Here is a 22,909-nt window from a genome sequence, read left to right on the forward strand (position 1 = left end):
GGGAGACCCTTCCCGGGCTGGCGTGCCCTGAGACCACGGGCAGCACCCGCAACCCTCGGGCATTGCTGTGCCCATAGTGTTTCTGGGTGTTCTCCATTGTGAATCTTTTGCCATTTTCACACATTGCCGAGTGAGTGTAGCTGTTACTTAACATTTCATGGTGTAGGTGACTGTTTCCATGGCCTTGGGGAGTCCTGCCACTGTGCTGATGTGCCACCAGGCTGGGCCTGCCATGCCCAGTCTCGTTCTGGCGGCAGGTGGGGGTTCTCTGGTCAGGCCAGAGGGCAGGGGAGACTCCAAGCGAGGCTCTTCCCAGGAGGGGCCTCTGGACCATGGGGTTGAGTGATGCAGCTGTTTGCGGCACAGTGTTTCTGGTGGTTGTGTTACCGGGAAGCGGAGATACTGTGGGTTGTGACTTGGACATATGTCCACGTGGGCAGGACAAACGCAGGTTGGTGCAGGCCTGTGAGAAGGGAGGACTTCTCCCAAATCTTTATGAACTGCAGACCCAGGACTTCCCCTAGTCCAGCTGCTGGGGGAGCAGAATGAGGACAGACAGGAAATGGACCAGGGCCAGACTGTGGTTTTGTGATGGCTCAGACTTCCTGAAATCCAGAGTTAGGAAAACGGGGCCTCTGGAAGGCAGAGGCCATTGGGAGCGTGGTCAAGAAAGTCTGTGGAAGAGTAGACAGCAGATAGAAGCCTCGTGCCAGAGGTGGCCTCTGTGAAACAGCACACAAGCCCGTGGTCCGAAGTCACATGGACGTGACCAACAGCTGACACTCAGACTTGCTGCTCCCACATGTGCCTGGGGCTGAAAACAGAGCTTGCCTCCCGATGGCAGGGGCCAGGGGAAGGCCCAGCAGAGGCCACTAAGCAGACCGAGTCCTGGGCACAGGAGCAAGGAGAGTGCTTTGAGCCCTTCCTAGCCTGTGTGGTAGACGCATGGTTGTGGTCATTGTTATGTCCCAGGTGGCCTCTCTGCTGCCTCCTGGTTCTTGGAGAAACTTAAAAAACAACAGAACTTTGTGAAATTTCCACGCTTTCGTGTGCGTGTGTATGTGTGTGTGTGTGTGTGTGTGTGTTTGTACCTGTGTGGCTCTGGGAGTGTGTGCACAGTGCATATGTGCAGGGATGTTTTTGTGTGGGTACGTGTACAGGTATGTACACACGTAGCATGCATATGTGCATGTGTACGGCAGACATATACATGTGCACGTGCGCACATGCTTGTGTGTACATGTACGGGTACACACACGTGACTGCAGACATTTGAGTGCAGTGATGTTTGTGTGCTCCTGTGTGTGTTCGTGTGCACGTGTGTGTGAACGCCTGTGTGTGTGAGTGTACAAGGCATGCTTGTGTGTGTACACGCGTGTGGATGCAGGTCTGCGTGGGCGTGGTGATGAAGAAGGCACGGGGTTGTTGCTTCCTGGTGCCGCCCTCCCCCATCTTCGTGTGGCTTCACTTTGTGGTGGTGTGGACCCTCGAAAGGAGCATCACATCCCACCTGTGCGCGGTCTGTCTGCTCGTCTTTGTGCTCATCCATCTGCCCGTCACCATTCCGGAGCCTCCACAGTGTGCCTGGGGCGGGGGGTGTGTAGGCGAAGCAGGCTCGTGCTCTCAGGACGCTGGGTGCGGCAGCACTGGGGGAGATCAGGGGAGTTGTAGTGGGAGCCCAGCTGTTTGGGGAGGGAGAGACCCCATCTGCCTGGTGAGTCAGAGGAGGTGGCATTTGAGCCAGACTGGGAGGGGCAGGATGGACAGAGCTCCGGAGAAGCGGGTGGGGCAGGGCTGAAGGGAAGGGGGTCTGATTGTGTCTGATGGAGAAGAGAACACATCGCAAAGGGGCTGGAAGGGTGGCTGGGACAGGCGGAGAAGGTCTTGAACTTCAGGACAGACCATAGCTTTGACTTAATAGACAGCAAGGACAGTGTTTGAGTCGGGACGACGGTCTTGTTCCCCCACCTTCAATCTGGTGCCCTCTGAGGGGTTTGATGGTGGAAGAGAGAAGACAAGCCAAAGAACAGGCTGCGCATTGGGTTGGGTGATTACCGGGGCTGGGGGCTTCACCATGCTTCCAGACCCTTTGTGATGATGCTCTGTGTCCAGTGAAGTTAGCAAGCACCTTGGGTGAGGCAAGGAATGGGGCTTCCTCTTTCTTCCCTTTTTTCCAGAAGTTTGGATCTGATTGGACAGGAAAGAGAAACGTATTGGCTGGGGTGCCAACCCTGGGACAAGGGGGTTCTTAGCCGGACCAGCAGATTCCAGGAGATTTGGGAGGTGGGGCCCCATCAGGAGAGCCAGGCACAGGGTCCCAGGCACTCGGGGAGCAAGAGTAGGGGCTGCCGGAGAGGGTGGGGGAGCAGGGCCCAGGGAGAGATGGACCAGTGGTTCCAGTGTGTGCATGGTGGGGGCTGGGGGCCCGGGCCGGCCGTGTTCCGTGTGGTGTGTCTCCCACCTGCCTCAGGCTCGGACACTGTCTTGGGGCTGCCACGCTTCCTGGGGCTGTCGGAGCCCCAGGGTTCCCTGCAGGGAGCTGCCTGTCCAGCCGCGGGGCTCCTCTTCCTGCCGCAGGCTGGGTGGGTGGGCGGGGCGGGCTCAGCTGCCTTGGTTGCTGTAACCTGTGACGTTTCCTTTCCAGTTGCCGGATTCATTATAAGGATATGTACAGTTTGTTGCGTTGTATTACGCCACCCGTTGGCTTAGGGAAGAGCTGCCCTCGTAGGTTGGCCTACAAGGTTTGCGACTTCAGAGCCTCCATCCCACATACTCTCCCCTGCCCGAAATGCAGACACAGCACACACTCCCTGCCTGGTTTGGGAATGACAACACCTCACCTCTCTTTCCTCCTGCCCTGCCCTGCCCGCACTCCAACCTCCTGGACGCTTCGGTCCCCCATCTGATCTCCTGACCCCTCCAGCTGGCCGGGGAGAGGCAGCCTTCTGAGGCAGTGCACACGGAGCTTTCTGGCTGGGCCTTGAGGGCAGGGGTCGGCTGCTGGGTGGGAGCTGGGGGCCAGGCGCTGCCTGTGCCCAAGGAAGCAGCTGTCTCACCTGGCTTTGCCTCCAGGCTCTCAAGGGTGGGCTGATGGTCAGACAGGCTGGAGCCCAAGGGCCCCAGAGGAGGAGAGCATGGGCACAAGCAGACCAGGAGCAGCTGCCCCTCCCAGTCCGAAGAGCCCAACAACCCAGGGGTTTCTGGTCCCTGAGGGAGGCGAGGGCAGAGGCAGTGGAGGCCCAAGGATGGGCTCCCCTGCTTCACCTCTGGATTGAACCACTCAGCCAAGGCTGGGCACCCTGGGAGGAGGGCCAGGCCCTGGGGCAGTTGTTCCTGCCAGGGAAAAGCTGTCCCTTTTTTGTCCTGGGAGGCCTGCACCTGACCATGTCTCTGGGACCCTGAGCAGGTCCCATAGGCAGGTGTCCCTGGGGGTGGAGTTGAGGCTGCAGGCCTGGTGGCCTGTCTACCTCTGGAAGACACAGTCAGCAGCCGCAGACACCTCCCTGGATCTGGAGCCGGGTCCCGTCTTTGGGCCCCAGCCCTGTTCCTGGCGTGCTGTCAGGGAGGAGTAAGAGTGGCTCCGAGCCACTTCCGACCCCAGCTGCCCACCGCGCCCCCCCCTCACCGGCCCCCGCAGTCTCCCATTTCCTGCCCAGCCCTGACTCCCAGCAGCAGCCCTGCCCTGGGCAGCCTCGGGCGTCTCTGGGCTTGGAGCAGGACTCACCCGTCCAGTTTGTCTCAAGAGCCTCTGGGCTCCTTGCAGAACAACATGGCTCCCACTCTAGTTTTCTGGCTGTTTTAGATTTTTCTCCACTTTTTAGCCTCCAGGCTAACTTGGAAGCAAATTGAGCATTAAGGAACGCTGACGTTTCTGCTGTGGTTCTCAGGCTGGCCTCCTGGGTCAGGCACCAGCTCTCCCGGCATGGTGAAACAGCTCTTTTCCAATTTGGCATTATCTGTGGTTTCTAAAAGCATAAAATCCGAAGTTGACAACCCAAAGCCGCCCCGATGCAGCCCTTCCTCATCCCTCCATGTTCATTAGCTCAGATGTCACCCCTGCCCGCTGCCCTGCGTGGGGCTGGAGTGTGGAGGTGAGGCTGGGAGGGGCAAGGAGGGGATCGAGTCAAGCAGAAAAGTCCCTCATTTTGCGTATTTTGACTTCGGCCTGTAATCTGACGCTGGTTAACTGGATCTGTTTTCTTGTCTGCTTCCTCCCCCTCCCCTCCTGCCGCACCCCTTCCTGTGGACCCCACCCTCGCCTCTGCCTCTCTGGGCCGGGTCTCCAGTGGGCGCATCAGTTACAATGACATGTTTGAGATGCTGAAACACATGTCCCCACCCCTGGGGCTGGGGAAGAAATGCCCTGCTCGAGTTGCATACAAGGTAGACCCCGCCCCTGCACCCCGAGGCTGGCTGTGCTGGGGATGGCCTCAGGTCTCCTCTGGGGGCTTATCCGTCTGTTTGTCTGCCGCTCTGCTGTCTCACTGTTTCTTCCTTTTCTCTGCTCCAACCACGTCCTCTACCTTCCCAGGCAGAGGGACATGGATACCACGATGGTGTCTCTGCAGCCGCCCCTTGTTCCCGCGGGTCTGCCCACCCTGAGAGGCCCTGAGAGGCTCAGGAAGACAGAGGCGGAGCCCTCCCCCTGCCTTTCTTCCCTTTCCTTCTCTTTCCTGGAAAGACGGGACAGACCACCTTCTTGACAGAAGCTGCTTTTGTTCTGGGCCCAGGACGGCACTCAGCTTCTCTGTCCCATAAGCAAGCGCCTGATGAAGGTGGAGGTATCCAGCCCTTCAGGTCTGACCCTGGGGTGATAGGGCTCTGCAGGGCCTCCGGCACTTAGGAGGAGCCCACACCCAGCTCCACACGTGCAGAACTTCTCGGGGTCTGGGCTGCCGTCAGCCTGGGGAGGAAGCATCCCCACAGTGGGAAGGAGGCACTGTGGCATTGAGAAGGAAGAGGATGCCAGGGAGAGGCGTCCTGCTGTCATTCCTGGGGCTTCAGAGGGCTGCTACAGGGTAAGGAGAGCCTCAGGGGCTCAGGTGGTCCGAAGCCCCCCCCCCTCCAATGCCCAGGAGGCTGAGCTGCAATGAGGGGTAAACTGAGGGACACCTCCTGGCATCCCTCTTCAGGAGGCGAGCCGGTCACGTGGCCCAGCCCACAGCCTGCTCCCATCTGCCCATGTGTCCTTAGCCCCCCTTTGGTGTATAGGCACCTTCCATCCGTCCAGACACCCCCCCACCTGCCGCCCAGCACCGAGAGTCCTCCTGCAGCCCCTGCTGCTCCCAGAAAACAGAGCCAGCCGGAGTCCTGCGACTCAGCCAGCGTGTGTCTGGAGGCTCCCTGCCCCCGCCCTCTCTCTGAGCAAGCCTCCCAGCAGAGCCCTCACCTCTCTGGTTCTGTCCACGCTGTCTATGCTCCAAATCTGGGCCTGTCTCTGTCACCTGGCCCAGCACAACCTTCGGAAGCTAAGCAGTTGTCCCTCAAGCCGTCGGCAGACGCCTCTGCTCTCTTCCTCAGCCCTCCCCTGCCTGGCCTGCACGTTGTGCCTGCCTGGAGGCCTGCATGTGTGGCCACAGCTTTGTTCCCAAGAAGGAGAGTTCTGTCCGGACCGGCACCTGGGGTTGGGCTGGGCATGCAGGGCCCCGATGGGCTAGCCTTTTGGGCCCCTCCCCAGCTCTGCTGGCCGGTTCCAAGGTGCTGGTCATGAAGAGACCAGGGGCGGCAGCAGGCTGAGTGGGAATGGAAGGGTGTGGAGAGCTGGGGAGAGTGCAGGAGAAGGGCAGAGTGCTGTGACCAGGAGGGTCTCAGCCCAGGGCAGAGATGCCTGTCTGTTTGCCGTGGCCTTGTCCTGCTGCCGCTTCCTGAGATCCTGGCCCTTCTAGGGCCTAGTCAGGCAGAGGAGAGCCTCTGGTGAAGGTGCCTTGGACAGAGCTCTCTTCTCTTGGTGATCACCTGCTCGCCCCTCCATGCTGGTACCCAACTCCCTGACCCCCTGGAGAGGAATCCCTCTGCCTCTCCTTCTGTCATCGGTGCCGGTCTACAGGGACACCGTGCTCTGGAAAGCCCGTTTTCCTGGTGTGCGTCACACAGGTTATGTGTGCGGTCCTGGGACCACGAGTGGGTGTGCCAGGTGGGGCTTTGCCAGCATTCAAGGGGGCAGAGTCTAGGCTCATGTCTCCAACCACCCAACCTCTATTAGATTGAGGATTGGATTTAGGGCTGAGACACCGGGGATGGGGCTGAGGGCCCTCCCCAAAGGCACTGCTGTGTCATAGGGTATGGGCTTGGCAGAGGATAGGCAGAGCCCAGGGAGGGACCCGGCGTCCCCGTCTCTAGCTCTTGTCTTGCGGCAGAGGACAAGAGACTGCTGAGAGGTGATGGGTGGGTCACGGGTCCCCTAGGGCTCCAGCCGACCAGCTGGGTGACCTGCCATGCTGAGGCCATTCCAGACACACTGGGGACACTTTTCTTCCTAGACATCACATAAGTTCTCAGAGCCTCAGGCTGCGGATAGCTGTTGGCTGTTCCTGGAGGTCTGTGGGATGGACACTCGTCTGTCTCCCACGGTTCTGTCCTTGAGAAATGAGGAGAGGAGAGGGGCGGGTCACCTGATGGGGAAGCAGGGAGTACAGCAGCCGGACGCCGCCCCCAGTCTGCTCTGGAGTACTTTCACTCCCGTGCGGTCGTCTTGAGCCTCTCCCGAGGAGCCTTCACGTTGGCTCTGTGCAGTCCCACCGGCTCCGGGTCCTTCTGACTGGAAGGTGCTGGCTGCCTATTCCAGGTCCCCTGGCTGGGTGGTGAGAGACAAAGCCTTCCTGGGTGGAGGGAGGCCTCACTGGGAGCTGGAGCCCAGGGCTGTGCTCATGGCTGACCTGCCCTTTGTCCAGGGCTCCGAGCTGCCGGTGGAACGGGTGACCCTGGCAGAGCAGTAAGGACAGGGGTCTTCCCGCCCATCTGTGGGCATCCCAGAGCACCCCAGCCTCAGTTCTGCAGCCCAGACCCCTCCCTCTTGAGCCCAGGCCACATGCCCCATACTCCAGCCTCGGGCAGGGGTCCTTCCGGCTTAGCACGTGCCTGTTCTTTCAGAGGGACCCAGCCTTCTGGCTTGGTGCGATGCGACAGTCTTTACCCGGATGTCCCTTTGTCTGCGGCTGGGTGAAGCCTCAGCTCCGGTGAGGGTGGGGGTCCAAGGGTGAGTGTGAATGCTGGCAAAACTCCCAGCCACCCAACTTTGCTTGGGCCTGGGCACCTGCAGAAGCCACCCCCAGGAGAAGCCCAGCCTCTGGGGGCCTCCAGCACCTTGTAGTCCCGTGGTGGAGGGACCCTGGTAAGCCTGGCCCTGACCTGCTCCCCTTGTCCCTAGCGCCTGGTTCGCATGAACATGCCCATCTCCAGCGAGGACATGACTGTCCACTTCACGTCCACGCTGATGGCCCTCATCCGGACCGCACTGGAGATCAAGCTGGCTCCAGGTGAGCAAGGCAGCATCTGGGGAGGGCACCGAAGCAGGGCCAGGCAGTCTCACTCCAGAGCCGCCCCCGGGGGGGTGTGCAGGGAGGAGGGGTGAGGAGGCCTGTCTGGAGGGGACTGAGGACAGGTGCTCATGGCGCCTCTGTCGGGCACCAACCTTGTCACCTGACAACCACCCTGGGGCATTGTGAATGATCCCATTTTCATGAGAGGGAGCTGAGGTGCAGTGGGGGTAATTGGCCTGTCCCGGTTACCCAGAGCTAGAGCATGTGGAGGCAGCACCCTTCCAGGCCAGAGAGTCTGTGTGCCTGCGGTCCACTCCCTGAAGTGAGCCCAGTCCCTGGCGTGTCCTCTTCTGAGCTGACAGGACCGCGTTGCCTGTGGCAAATCTAGGAGAGAACAAACCTCCAGTGTGTCCTCCCCACCTGCGGCCTCCTGTGACGCCTGCTGTACCTTCAGAGGAGATTAGAGCCACCAGAGGGAATCGCCCTACCCCTGCCCCCACACCGCCTTCCAGACTGCATTCGTGACCTTGATCTCAGCCATATTGTTCATAGCTGATGAGTCAAGGCCAGTCCCATACCCTACCACCCCTTGCACTCTAGGTCCCGTTCTCATCATCTCCCCAAAGATGTCCCGCCAGAAATTCTGCACCCCGCTTCTTGTGCTATCACTTGTTTCCTCCCTATTGGAGTCTTTGTATCAACATAGAGACGTGCTGTGACCTCTCCCATCTGCTTCCTCCACCGACTTCCCTATGTTTATTCTTCCTCGCAACTGGCTTCTTGGGAGACTGGTCTGCAGGGTCTGTCTGGTCTCTCCCGTTCACTCTGCAGGCGGGTCTGCACGGCCGTGCTGCGGGAGCCGTGCTTGCTGAGCTGCGCAGTGACCTTATCTTCCCTATCCGCAGCTCAGCCTTTCCTCGGCTGTCACCTCCTTTTTGACTTGTTGAATCCCTTTGATTTTTCTTGTTGTGTTTTCTCATGTCTCCCACTCTCCGGATGTCACTGCACCCCTCAGACTCTCTGCCCCCTCGGTCCTTCCACCTATTCTCATGGCTCTAAATACTGGGAATTCCTACTTTGTGTTTTCAGTCTAGGCCTCTTCCTGAACCCCAGGCCTGCATTCTCATGTGAGGGGCTACGTGAGAAAAGTTATTTACTGTCTCCACTTGGAGGCCCAGGAAGCATTCCAAGTTCACTTGCCTGGACTTGATCGCCACGTGTTCCCCGTGGTCGTTCCCATCTCCATCCGTGGAAACTCTCTTCTTCCAGTTGGTCACTCAAGCCAAAGCCTTTGGAGTCATTCTTACCTCCTTTTTTTCATCCTTGCCCCAGTTTTGACCTCTATCCGATCCCTTGTCATATCTCCTGATGATCACTTCTCTGCCCTCGCCCACTGCCAGCTCCTGTCCAAGCCACTGTCTCTTGGGTCTTGGCTAGATTGTTGCCGTAGCTTCCAGCTGGTCTGCCTCTGCTCTTGTCTGCCTTCAACATACCAGCAAGGATGATCATGTTGGAAACCAAACCAATAAAATTAATAAACCTCTGGCTAGACTAATCAAGAAAAAGGGAGACAACAATAACCAATATAAGGAATGAAAGAACACCACTACAGGTCCTGCCGCCATTAAATGGATAACAAGGAAATTTTATGAACAACTCTCTGCCTGTAACTTAAATGAAATGGGAAAATTCTTTGACACCAACTACCAAGCTCATTCAGGCATGGATAACCTGAGTGGGTTAAAAAAAGGAAGAGATAATCTGAGTAGCACTATATTTAGTAAAGAAATTAAATTATAGTTAAGAGACTTCCAACAAGAAAATCCATGGCCCTGTTAGCTCCATAGGTGAAGTTGGCCAGACATTTAAGGAGGAAATAATACCTGTTCTATATAAACTCTTCCAGAAAATAGAAAAAAAGAGCATATTTTTCAACTTACCATATGATGCTAACATTACTTTGATACCAAGAAGAGACAAAGACATTATAAGAAAAGAAAATTATAGATCACTATCCCACATGACTGTAGGTACAAAAATATTCAACACCATTTTCTCAGACTGAATCTGGATATATATATTTCTGTTTACTTGATGACAAAAGTAGGGTTTATCCCCAGAATGCAAGTTGAGTTCAAGTTTAAAAATCAATCAATATAATTTACTGTATCAAAGAAGTGAAACTATATGATCATCTCAATAGATGCAGAAAAAGCATTTCACAAAAATTATCTCTTCATGATTTTAAAAATTCTGCATAGTGTAGTAACTAAGGAAGCCCCTTCAATCTAACCAAGGATATCTGTGAAAAACCTTCAGTGAATGACACACTTAACAAAGAAAGATTTTTCCCCTAAGATCAAAAACAAAGGAAGGATGTCTACTGTCATCATTCCTGTTCAACATCTTACTTTAGGACCTAGCCATTGTAATAAGTTAAGAAAAAGAAACAGGAAGCATACCAGTTGGAAAGGAAGAAATAAAGCCGTCCGTATTTACAACTGGCATGATTATCTATGGAGAAAATCTGAAAGGCTCTAAGAAAAGGTGAGTAAAATGGAGGTATCTATAAAACAAGAAATTCCAAAGATGGCTGGGAGCCACCAACATCTGGGAACAGGAAAGGAAGAATTCTTTACTAGAGCATATGGAGGAGGCACCGTCATTCTGACACCTTGATTTTGAGCTTCTGGCCTCCAGAACTGAGATAACAAATTTCTATTGTTTTAAGCCATTGAAAGAAGTTACTAGGGGTGCCTGGGTGGCTCAGTGGGTTAAGCCACTGCCTTCGGCTCAGGTCATGATCTCAGGGTCCTGGGATCGAGTCCCACATCGGGCTCTCTGCTCAGCAGGGATCCTGCTTCCCTCTCTCTCTCTGCCTGCCTCTCCATCTACTTGTGATTTCTCTCTGTCAAATAAATACATAAAATCTTAAAAAAAAAAAAAGAAGTTACTAAAACAATACACAAGTTAGCAAGGCTGCAGGATACAAGGTCAATGTGTAAGAAGCAAATGTATTTCTACATATTAGCAATTAACAATTGAAATGGGAAAAAGTTCCATTAAAATTGCACCCAAACCAGGAAATACATCTGTGTTGCTGGATAACTTTACAACGTATATATGTGAAATTTGTATGCTGCCAATTTCAAAGCACTGGCTGAAAGAATCAAAGAAGACCTAACTGAATCAAGCACTGCATCGTCTTCCTGCACAGGAAGACTCCGTGTCGCCATGATGTCAGCTCTTCCCACACTGATCAATAGAATAAATGTTAACCCAACCAAAATCCCAAGATGTTTTTAGGTAGAAATGTACAAATGAATTCTAAAATGTTTGTAGAAAAGCAAAAAAACTTGAGAAACAATTTTGAAAAAAGAACAAAGCTGGAAAACTCAGTCCACATGAATCAGAGACTACCTATAAAGCAAGTCAATTGCAGAGACATGGGTCGGTGGAACACAAAGGAGACTCACACTTACACAGCCAATGGGTTTTTGATGAAGTTGTAAAGGCAATTAATGGAGAAAGGATAAGTTTTTCAACAAATGGTACTGGAATAATTTAGACAGCTATATCCCCCCAAAAGGGAAAAATCTTGACCTTTACTATCTTAGTCTGCTTGGGCTGCCAATAACAAAATACCGTAAGTGAGTGGCTTAGTATATGTGCTGCCGAAGCGAGCACTAAGTGAGTGGCTTAAACACAGAAATTTATTCCTCACAGTCTAGAGGCTGAAAGTCCGAATCAAGGTGCCGGGAAGGTAGGGTTCATCCCCAGGCCTGTTCTCCAGGTTTGTAGGGTGGTCACCTTCTCACCATGTGCTCACATGGTCTTTCCTTGAGTAGGTACAGAGAGTGAACGAATTTTCTGGTGTCTCTTCCCATAAGGACACTAACTCTGTAGGTCAGACCCCCGACTTCTGACCTCATTTCACCCAATTACCTCCTTCTCAGCCTTATACAGTCCCAGTGAGAGTTCAGGTTTCAACAGGTGAATGGGGGTAGCGCACAATGTAGCCCATAGCACATACCTTTCATCTCCTACCAAAATTAACTTGAAAATGATCATAGATATAATGTAAAATGTGAAATTATAAAACCTCTAGAAGGAAACAGAGGAGATAAATTTTGGCAATTTTGAGTTTGGGAAAGATTTTTGAAGACAAAAAGCATGAGCCATCAAAGAAAAATCGATAAATTGAACTTCATCCAATGTAAAAAACTTCTGCTTTATATTTAAGAAAATGAAAAGACAAGCTAAAGCAATGGTGAAAATATTTTTGAAACATATATCTGATATAGGATCAGTTTGGAGAATAGGTAAAGGTCTCCCACAACTCAGTAATAAGAAAATAGACAACCTGATAAAAATGGGCAAAGGGTTTGAACAGACATGTCACCGAGATGTATATATGGAAGGCAAGTAAACAGCTACAGAGGCGCTCAGTATCTTTAGTCATTAGAGAAATCCAAAATGAAGCCACAATAAGGTAACACTACATGGTTATTAATATGGTTAAAATACTTTTTAAAAGGACAGTATTAAGTCCTGCTGAGAATACATAATATGGGATTCTTGCCACCCTAGTTTGGCAGTTCCTGACGGTTTGGCCCAGCCATCCCACTCCTAAGTGGGAAGAAAAGAAAACACATCTTTACAAAAACATAGATGCAGAGGTTCACAGCTGTATTTCATAATCATCTCCAAATGTAAGCAACTCAAGTGTTTACAACTGGTGAATGGATAAGCAAATTGTGGTCTGTCCATACAGTAAGATAGTCCTCAGCTATCAAAAGAAACACAGTTCCGACGTGTTCGCCAGCACAGATGAGTCTCAAATGCAGGGGGCTGAGTGGGGAAGTCCCCCAAAACAAAGACACCCTGCGATGTTGTTTGTGTGGCATTCTGGAGAAGGCCACATAAACCGGACAAAAAACACACGGGGAGGGGGAGGGAGGGGAGGAGAAGGCCAAGGGTCAGTTACAGTGGGAGCACGGAGGGGCTTTGGCCGTGGGACCACGTGGCTTCATGGGTTTATCGCAGTTCACAGAACGGGATAACTGAAAAGGGTGAGTGACACCGTATGCACACCACACTATCCCTGATGCTAAAAAAAAGATAAATCAGTATTTTATCCCTCTGCTGCTTCCCATCTCAGCATCTGTTCCTTGCAATGCCCAACCCCCATGCCCTGCTCAGTGAGCCTTGCTGTCCTGGCTCATTGTGTGACACACCCTGGCCCCTTTCTGCCTTCAGGGTCGTGCACACACGACACATTTCCTGACCACCCTGTCCAACACGGCAGCCCCCCTGGTATTTCTCGTCCCTCCTACTTGGGTTCTTCTGTACCCAGCGCCCTTGATTTTTAACTTACTGCCACGTTATGAAGCCACGTCGTGCCACAAAGGCAGCTGCTTTGCTTTTGTTCCATCACCTAGAACAGTACCTGGCACGGGTGGGTGTTCCCTCGGTAGTTTGGAAGGGCTGGACTGCCACCGTGACCTTCTGTACTCCCAGGGCCCATGCACGCAGGCCTCTGTCTCCAGACAGGAGCCCCTCAGGGGTGCTCTGATGGCCGCCCTGGCCACGCTTCTTCCTGCTCCACCCTCTCTCCTAGCACTGTCCTTGTCCCGTTTTTCTCTGCACCACACCTCTCCCTGCCTGCTCCCCAAGGGGGTATGGGACGGCTGCTGATATCTCTCTTCTCCTCCACGCCCTGTCCCGCCCCAGCCGGCACCAAGCAGCACCAGTGTGATGCTGAGTTGAGGAAGGAGATCTCCTCTGTGTGGGCCAATCTGCCCCAGAAGACCCTGGATTTACTGGTGCCACCCCATAAACGTAAGTGAGGGAAAGAAACTCCCCTTGTTCGGGGCACCTGGGTGGCTCAGTGGGTTAAAGCCTCTGCCTTCGGCTCAGGTCATGATCCCAGGGTCCTGGGATTGAGTCCCGTGTTAGGATCTCTGCCCAGCAGGGAGCCTGGTTTCACCTCTCGCTCTCTTTGCCTGCCTCTCTGCCTACTTGTGATCTCTGTCAAATAAATAAATAAAATCTTTAAAAAAAAACCAAAACCTCCCCTTGTTCACCCCCTTCTGTGTCCCTCCCAGAGGCAGTGCCGGGACCCCTGGGCCAGGGTGACCTCATTGATAGTCTAGACTTAGATTCCACCTGTGGGGAAACAGTCTTAAGAGTGGGCGCATAAGGACTGTGGGAGGGAATTACCTGGACTTTATTCTGTTGGCCACAGTCCCCCACGTTCCTGGTGGGGGCTGTACTTAAAAAGATCAGAGAACAGCAGGGCGACTCCTGTTAGAGATGAAGGGCTTAAAGACCAACCCCCACATCCCCTTCACTGGGAGGAGGTGCAGGGCCCTGTGGGGAGGCAGTGCAGCTCCAGGGAGCATGTGCCCAGTGTCCAAAGATACCATGTGGGGACTGTGCAACTTTGGCCCAGCCCTGTGCCCTTTTCTGAGCGTGTGTGGGGTTCCTCACGGTGGGGGCTCTTCCCTTGTCCCACCCGCCCCACCTTCCTCCGCCATACTCCGTCCTGTTTTCTCTCCCTCCAGCCGATGAGATGACTGTGGGAAAAGTGTACGCGGCTCTGATGATATTCGACTTCTACAAACAGAACAAGACCACCAGAGATCAGATTCACCAGGCAACGGGAGGCCTGTCCCAGGTACCGGGTTTCAGGGTTCCCAAGCAGTAACCTCAGGCTCTGACACCCGTTAGCTGTTTCGACAGCAGAGGGAACGCACATCCTCCTGGGGATGGCACGGCAGGAAAAGGAGGAGGAGGGGTCCCAACTGTGGCTCTCCGCCCCCGAAGTCAGAGACTCCATGCAGCCTGTCTGCTTTCCAGTGGCTGGTCTCTTGCTGGTCCTGGGGTCCCCTGACTTGGAGAGCTAGTGTTCAGGAGCAGTAGACAAGGGGCTGAGAACACGTTCCCTGCTGATACCACTTTTTTTTTAAGTGGTAGAAGAAAGAAGTTTGAACAACACTTGAGGAGGTTGTTTGGGAAGGTTCGAGGAGAATTTGCTTATCCTGCACATGGCAGGGAGCAGAGAGAGTCAAACTGATGGGTCCAAGGCCATGATCTCTTCCACTCATGACTCTGACTGGTCTGGTTTGGGGCCCTGTCTTCCTGATGTCACCCTTCAAAGAGAATAACTTACCCACATAGCCAAAGCATCAGTGACCATATGTAGACTCTCTTGTCTAGAAAGCTGCCTGGTGGTCAGGGCTTGCAGGGACATTCACCCCTCTTGGAACGGGAACTATCTGATGCCCACGCACACCACAGCCCCCCGTTCCCCTGTCTGATGCAGACACCCACCCATGCCCTGCCCCTCACCAAGGCCTGAAATCTCAGAATTCTGCTCAATCTGGGGCTTATGCGGCCTCTGCCCATCAATCCCAAGTTGATGAGATGAAATATTTTTGCCATTTCTAAGTGGGTGCAGTCCCCAGCTATTGTAGGTGAGGAAGCTGAAGCTCCAAGAAGTGAAGCAACTTTGCTGATGTCACTCACAGGCCAGGCTGGGGGGAAGACTCTGCCTCCCTCCTGTGTAGGGCTGGGGCAGGGCAGAAGGAGCACCAGCCTACGCTGCGGGGACACGGCAGCTTCCTGGTGCACCTGTCTCTGCCCTCAGAGCTCTCCCTCTTCTCTGCGTCCCTTCTGCAGATGGGCCCTGTGTCCCTCTTCCACCCTCTGAAGGCTACGCTGGAGCAGACACAGCCCGCGGTGCTCCGAGGAGCCCGGGTTTTCCTTCGGCAGAAGAGCTCTGCCTCCCTCAGCAACGGCGGGGCCATGTGCGTACTTGGCCAGGGAGCGCGGTGCTGGGAGGAGGGAGGATTCCTGGTGCTGGCAGCTCCCAGAGGGGCTCTCTGCAGGCATGGCCGCAGGACACGGAGCCTTCAGGTCCCATCGCCACTTTGGAAGACGGGCTCCATTGTCCACCCTGTGCCCACCTCCACCCAGATGGTTCCCTGTGGGTGGTGCCTGGAAGCTGGTCCAGGCCGGCTGCTGGAGCAGTCTGTGGTGGTCCCCAGAGCTGATTCCCCAGTGTGGCAGGGGTGCCTCTGATGGTACTGAGGTCAGCAGCTTCTGACTGTCCCCTCCCAGTGTGTGTGCCCATTTACCATCCCGGGCAGGGGCCTCTGCCTCTGCTCCCTCCCTGCCCGTTGAGAAATTACTTGTTTCCATCTCAGTCCCCACCACATTCTGTTGACCGCTTGTGTGTGTCCAGTCTTCCGAACCCCTCTAAGACGCCTTTCCCCTCAGATGTCCACTCTGGTCCCGCTTTCTGAAGCAGCTGTATCTGGTGCACAGACTGGTGACATCCTTCTCGCCTGCCCTCTGACTCTTGCCGCAATAATTCTTGGGCAGGAACCACCCAAACCAAGTGCTGTGAAAGAGCAGGGACCTGTCCCGTGCTGTGTGTCGCCGAGGGGTGGTGCAGTGGGCTCCTCTAGCCACCCCCCGGGGCCAGCAGGGTCCTATGTCTGCTCACACCCCATGGGCTCAAACGGACCGTCCGCTGAGCACCAGGGGAGGGGCTTCTGCGCCGCCTCCTGCAGCAGGGGCTGAGGTGCGGGCCAAGAGCAGACTGGGCGCGGCGGTCATGCTTAGGGCTCCCGACGTCCTCTCGTCCGCACACGTTTGGACGCTCTTCTTCGAAGCCTGGCTGTGGGTCTTGCCCTGTTAATGAGGTAGGTTTTGCTGAGTCCTACACTGCACGTAACTCAGCAGCCAGGGCTTGCTGGGCACAAACACAGACAGGATGCCCGTACTGGGCACCGGGCACGTCGTACACGTGTGGTCGCATCCTTGCTGAGAACCGTCCCTGCTCCAGCTACGCGCAGGAGGCCGTGTTTAGGGCTGAGGAAGCTGCTGGCGGGGGGCCCAGCCTTCCCTCACGCTCCTCTCTGGGACCCTCTCTGGCCGTCTGCTCGGAGCCTGGCGCTAGGTCCACACCCCTCGCCCTGTGGCCATTTGAGGGCCTGCACGGGAGGGCCTCGCGCTGCTGGGCTGCTCCTGAACCCAGGCGGAAGGGCCAGTGTAGCTTCCTGGCAGGCTGGGGCCAGGTCCTCGGTGGACATTCCGGGGCCCACAGACCTCTGAGCCAACAATCATCTCTGCTCTACAGACAAACCCAAGAGAGTGGCATCAAGGAGTCTGTTTCCTGGGGCACTCAGCGGACCCAGGAGGTACCCAGTGAGGCAAGGACACCCCTGGAGCGGGGCCACTCCACAGAGATCCCAGTGGCGCAGCCGGGAAAACCGGTGCGGGTTCCTGGGGCTGGGGAGTCAGGCTGGGGATGGTGGACAACAGAGGGGTGGGGGTGAGGCAGGGATGGTGGGAGACGGCAGGCCCCAGGGGAGGGGAGAAGGTGAGAGTGGCGTGGGGGCTGCCGTGACCGTGGGCCGCTCTGTGCCCAGGCCGTGGAGGTCCAGATGCAGAGCGTGGCCCTGAGAGGTCCTGACGGGGAAGCCCAGCCCGGTCTGGAGAGCCAGGGACGAGCGGCCTCCATGCCCCGCCTGGCTGCAGAGACTCAGGTAGGTGGTCTGGGAGGGTCAGGGTCATGGAAGGGTGCGGGAGTGGGGGATGAGGAAACCTGGCTTGGGGAGGGCTTGTGTCCCATGTGAAGGCTCCCCACCTTATGGCAGCCTGGACGCTGTTGGTCCTGTTGGGGACTTCTAGGACTCCATGATGGACTCAAAAGGAACAGCCAGAGTCCTCTGAGGCCTGCCAAGAGTCTGTGGCACCTACCTGTGGTCAGCCTCTTTTTGGGTTACTGTGGCCCAGTGTGCCTGACCCAGCCTTTCCCTCTCTCTAGGGCATACCTGTCCCACCCTAGTGCACCCCCCTTTCCCCCAGTGCAAAAGGTGCCGCACACCTTGGTCCTCCCTTTGCCTTGTCGAAGTTCTGGGGATGATCTGCCCTGTTCCTTCTCTGGGTGTGCAGGAGCGCCCAGTTCCATCCCCTGTTCCTTCGGGGATGCAGGGACGCTCTAGGGCAAGGGGGCTGCGTGCCCTTTCACAAGGACTCAGAGAGGGGCCTGCAGACCTGAGGCTGGGTCGGGGACCCTGCTTTCACTTGCTGGGAAGGTGAGGGGCTTTAGAAGAGCATGGCCTGGGGCCTGGGACCTTCAGTGCTGGCCTGGGGCTGGCCCTGTCCTTACCTCCTTTTGTGGTTCCTGGCTCCGCACGTTCAAAATGACTTCATCCTCTAAACTTGTCTCTGTGTCCCACTGCTGGTGGCTCCTGCCCTCTTCCCCTTCCTGACCCTGGCCAGCGAGGCGGCCAGCTGGAGGGCACTGAGTGGAAGCCGCGGGTCTGTTCCATGGGGAGGGCTCATTTCCATGGGTCCTGATTTCAGCTCAGGGCAGCAGCCCCGTGGCCCTGACCCAGCAGAGTCATCACACACAGCACCCCTCAGTGTTCTCCTAGCCTGGCCCCAGCCTCCCTCGTCCTGGCATCTTCCCTGTCCTCCCGGGACACTGAGGCCAACAGCTCTCTGCGCCCTGCTGGCAGAGATGGCCAGCAACTTGTGCAGTGCGCTCTGGGGGAAAGGGTGGGCCTGGGTGGGGAAGAGCTTTCCAGGGAGAGGAGGGGCCTGGTGGTTCTGGAACCCCAGACCCCTCTCAAACTGTGAGCCCCCCCCCCCACAGCCGGCCCCCAGCGCCAGCCCCATGAAGCGGTCCATCTCCACACTGGCGCCCCAGCGCCCTCATGTGGCTCATCTCTGCAACGCTGCCCTGGACCGCGCCCCCGCCAGCCAGCCTGTGCCCCACCACCACCACCGCTGCCATCGCCGCAGGGACAGGAAGCAGAAGTCCCTGGAGAAGGGGCCCAGCCTGTCTGCAGAGACAGATGGTGGTGCGTGCAGGGGTCCCTCCGATGTCCAGGGCCTGGGGCAGGGGTCTGAGGCCCTCTTCCTTTCTGTACCTCGACCATATAAGCAGTCCTGAGTAGGGGGTGGTGAGTCGCAGGTCTGGGGGGACCAGGCAGGACCACCCGCCCACCTCAGCTCTTACCCTGGGTCCTCCTGCTAGTCATGGGGACCAGGTCTGGGCTGGGGGTCTGTCTCCCCACCTGGCTCTCTGTGCTGACTTCACCTCTTTCCGGCCAGCACCCAGCAGTGCTGCAGGGCCAGGCCCGCCCCCAGGAGAGGGACCCACAGGCTGCCGGAGGGAGCGCAGACAGGAGCGCGGTCGGTCCCAGGAGCGGAGGCAGCCGTCTTCCTCTTCCTCGGAGAAGCAGCGCTTCTACTCCTGTGACCGCTTTGGGGGCCGTGAGCCCTCGCACCCCAAACCCTCTCTCAGCAGCCACCCCACATCACCAACAGCTGGGCAGGAGCCGGTACCCCCGAGACCGGTAAGACAGGACCCCCTCGCTGCCCCTCCTTACGAGACTCCCCCTCCCCACCATGTTCCAAATCCTCTTTCATGTCCTGGTTCCCTGGCCCGGGGCCCCACGGCTCCCGCTCCAGTCCAGGCCTCCGGTCCCAACTGCCCTGGACTGGCCTCTGGTCTCGCCTCTCCCTGAACTGTGCCTGTCCCTCTGTTACCCACTGTTTCCAGCTACGTTGCCCCCACCACACACTCGACCAGTCTCCCTCCTCGGCTGCCTGCCTCTCTCCATGCCTTACCGCGCCCCCCCACAGTGGTTCTTACCCGCTTGGCCTCTGGTCTGGTACTTTCATTTTTTTCTTTTCTTGCCCTGTTCTGCTTTCTTGTAGGGTGGTGGTTCAGTGAACGGGAGCCCCTTGTTGTCGACATCCGGTGCTAGCACCCCTGGCCGTGGCGGGCGGAGGCAGCTCCCCCAGACTCCGCTGACCCCCCGTCCCAGTGTCACCTACAAGACGGCCAACTCTTCGCCTGTCCACTTCGCTGGGGCACAGACCAGCCCCCCCACCTTCTCCCCGGGCCGGCTTAGCCGTGGCCTTTCCGAGCACAACGCTCTGCTCCAGAGAGACCCCCTCAGCCAGCCCCTGGCCGCTGGCTCCAGGATCGGCTCTGACCCTTACCTGGGGCAGCGTCTGGACAGTGAGGACACAGCCCGCACCCAGCCCGAGGACACGCTTACCTTTGAGGAGGCCGTGGCCACCAACTCAGGCCGCTCCTCCCGGACTTCCTACGTGTCCTCTCTGACCTCCCAGTCCCACCCCCTCCGCCGCGTGCCCAACGGCTACCACTGCACTCTGGGACTCAGCTCGGGCGGCCGGGCCCGGCACAGCTACCACCACCCCGACCAAGACCACTGGTGCTAGCTGTGCCGCCCACGCCACGCACCTGCGCAGCGGCCGCGTTCCGTTGATGAGTTTTATCATCCATGCTGGGCTCCCGGGGACGCTCAGGGGCACCGAGGCGGGGGCAGCAGCCCCTGGGAGGAGGGGCCCTGCCTTTGGGGCCAGCTGGGGGGAGGCCCCGCTGCTCCCCCCACCCCGCCTCCTCTTTCACACTGGACCAAGTCCTAAAGCCCTTTCAGAGAGGGATGTGGCTCTGTCTGCTGGTAGGCTGCCTGGGTCTCGTACCACAGACCCTACACGGGAAGTGGCTGCATGTGCTGAGTAGGACGCTGCCAGTCTGAATCCTGCGTGATGGGTCCCAGCATCTGGGGTGTGTGTCTGGAGCCATTCTGAGGAGGTCTGGATCTCGCAGAGGCCATCCTTTATCCAAGTCTGTGGTACAGGGGAGCCTGGCCCGTTTGAACGCCTGGCCAGACAAGACAGAGTTGACGGTCCACGGCAGCAGCCTCGGGAGCCTGGGCCGCGGCTCCATGCATTCTTGTCAGCGCCCACAAACACAGACACACCTGGCGTGGCTCTTTGTACCCGAAACCACAAATGGGCACCAGAAATACACTCACACACTCTGTCCTCTCCCAGATGCTGTCAACCCTGACGGGGACCAAATCTGGAAAACATTCTGGCTGTTGGTTTTGGTTTTTAATCACAATACCCTTCCCTCTTTTGTCAATTCCATATACTTGATCTAGAAAAAAGAGAAAAACAGAAAACTGGGGAAGGAAATAGTAATACTACTTAAAAAAATCCAACCTGTAGGAAGCTCTCAGCTCTTTGGTGTGTCTGCGTGCGTGCGTGCGTGCGTGCGTGTGTGTGTGTGTGTCTTGTGTGAGGAGACGCTCTTGCGTCCAGCCTGGGTGGTCCCCCAGCTCCCCTGGCCCCTGCTGCTCTCGACCAAGTGCCTGACTTCCGAGCCCTCTCGTGCCAGGCTCCTGGGGGCAGTGACGTGAAGCCTGTGTGAAGTGTGGGTGAGTCCTTGGAACTGTTCCCAGTTCCAGACATCGACCAGGTGCAAGGCTGGTGTCCGTGGAGAACACTCGTGTAACATCCAGTGGGACGGCTGTCGTTGGAAACGAAGCGACCACTTCCCGTTTTTCTCCCACGAGTGAAAGGGCTTCCTGGGAAGCCACACAGCGGCGTAGAGCATGTCCGCGTGGGGTGTTTTCAGTCTGTTGCACATCTGAATCTCAGGGACGGGATGCCTGCCAAAGGGGGCATGATGTCTGTTGTCGTGAGTTTCTTTTCAGAGAAGGCCAGAGAGAGGGAGAGGTACTGGGAAGAGGGAGAGGTGGGGGCAGGAGGGAGGGTCTGTGTCTGAGCAGATGCGGCACTTGGGACGCCCCGAATGAATGAGGCCAAAACTCAGAGGAAGTGACGCGGCAAGGAGAAGCTTTGAGACTCTGGCTCGGGTGGGAGGCACGCTAAGCTCGGCACTGTTTGTGGCACAAGATATGGGAAAGCAAAAAGTGAGAGAGAAATCCAACCTCATGGCCACTCTCCAAATGGAAACACTGGAGGAGGCTGCGGGTAAAATGCCGGGAGACCCTTTGTTTCGTGGACCAAAGGAGTACTTAGATGGTTAGATTTTGGTGCGCCCTCCATGTTGGAAACGTCAGATGAACCCTTTGCTGGATCATTTGAGTGTTCCCATTGGCTGTCACCCCATGACTCACCTTAAAGAAACTTGGCCTGTGATGTGTGTGTGCGTTTCTCTGTGTGGCGGTGTGTCGCAGTGAGTGGGTGTCACTAACCCATAGGGCTATGCAACAAAAGACACATGTTCAGTAGAACTAAATCACCTGTTCTAGGGTTTCAGCATGATTGTGACCAAACCATTTTATAGAATTTCCTTACCAGAAGGCACAACACTCTGAAACTTTAAGATTACAGAGTATTTTACTGCAATAGGAAATGATAACTGGAATGGTATCTCAGCCTGCATGAGATCGCTGTGCTCCTGTTGCAAAGCCGAAGGATGTGTATTTTGATACTGATGTTTCATCTCTGGCCCATGTTATTTTGAATGTATCCATTCTGTGCAGAACCACAGCTGCTTCCAAGGCCATGGTCGGTGGAGAATCACTGTTGTAGCCCTGCACAGCCTCACCAGTTTGTCTGGATTCTTCTAGACACTGGAATTGGTGAAAACTACAGGGAGTGGGGGAGGAGATACTGTGTCTTGTTTTCCTGACTTTGGGTTTTGTTTCTGTATCGTCTCTTCTCAGCTATCATATGTTTCCACTGAGATCTCATAGTGAGTTGCCAAATTTGAAATGCATTAACCAGTTGTCTGCATCTGGACCAGTCAAGCAGTGGCTGTAGTTTGAATAAGTTATGTGTGCATGTAAAATATATACATATATACATATATACAAGTATGTGCATGACATGTATATCTTCGTACTTTTTGATACAATGTACTCATTTGTTAATTTTTAATTATATTTGATATAAATCAAAGGTTTGTTGCAAAACTTTATATTTAAGAACAGTGTTAAAAAAAAAACCCAAAAAGAAGTCCCAACCATGCAACACAACTGGGACCTGCTTTAAAACAATCCTGTGATTGATGAGTTTGCTGCCTGAGTAATATTGATCACCCAGACTTTGGATTCTGCTATTGTTTCTACAATGACATTTTGTATGAATCAAAGTCCTTGGATTAAAATAAAACTTAGCAAAAAATCAAATCAAACCCCACCATGCTGCTGGGTAATGTATGCCGGGGGTGCGGGAGTCAGCGATCTGAGTGTCCTCAGGAGGCTGGGCTGCCTCCGTGGGCACGCGGGCGGGAGTGCACAGCCGAGGAGCTCTCTGGAGAAAATAAGACCCCTCTAAAACTTTTTTGGGTCTGTTCATGATGCAAGTGTGGTGTTGGGGTGGCGGTCATGGGCTGGGCTCAGGATCAGTGCCCGATCAGGACCATGCTCTGGGTTAGGGTTAAGCGTCATCAGCTTTCTTCCCCTTCCTCCATCTCCCTACGCCTCCAGGATGGACAGGACTCACCCAGGGTCACATGTGAGTCAGAGGTGAGTTGGAACATTGGTTTTTGGCCCCTCACTCCTGGGCTTTAACAGAAAAGTGAAATAGCTCATCACTGACTGTTTCAGATCCAGCTCAAG

The 22,909-nt window shown here is 55.6% G+C and overlaps 1 protein-coding gene across 6 annotated transcripts in view; it reads left to right on the top strand.

The window, feature by feature from the left end:
* The window catches only part of CACNA1B (calcium voltage-gated channel subunit alpha1 B), a 182,434-nt gene extending 159,952 nt beyond the window's left edge, over positions 1–22,482 (top strand). For all 6 annotated transcript variants that reach the window (XM_082696484.1, XM_082696479.1, XM_082696480.1 and 3 more), the window contains 10 exons: positions 4,287–4,383; positions 7,367–7,475; positions 13,212–13,319; positions 14,045–14,157; positions 15,162–15,289; positions 16,627–16,762; positions 16,919–17,035; positions 18,151–18,358; positions 18,612–18,856; positions 19,221–22,482. In XM_082696484.1, coding sequence (XP_082552610.1) covers positions 4,287–4,383; positions 7,367–7,475; positions 13,212–13,319; positions 14,045–14,157; positions 15,162–15,289; positions 16,627–16,762; positions 16,919–17,035; positions 18,151–18,358; positions 18,612–18,856; positions 19,221–19,751 — 1,792 coding nt within the window. In that variant the 3' untranslated portion in view covers positions 19,752–22,482. The remainder of the gene's footprint in view (positions 1–4,286; positions 4,384–7,366; positions 7,476–13,211; positions 13,320–14,044; positions 14,158–15,161; positions 15,290–16,626; positions 16,763–16,918; positions 17,036–18,150; positions 18,359–18,611; positions 18,857–19,220) is intronic.
* Positions 22,483–22,909: the final 427 nt, after the last annotated feature.

The sequence above is a fragment of the Mustela nivalis genome, assembly GCF_964662115.1.
Source record: "Mustela nivalis genome assembly, chromosome: 13".
Classification (NCBI taxonomy): domain Eukaryota; kingdom Metazoa; phylum Chordata; class Mammalia; order Carnivora; family Mustelidae; genus Mustela; species Mustela nivalis.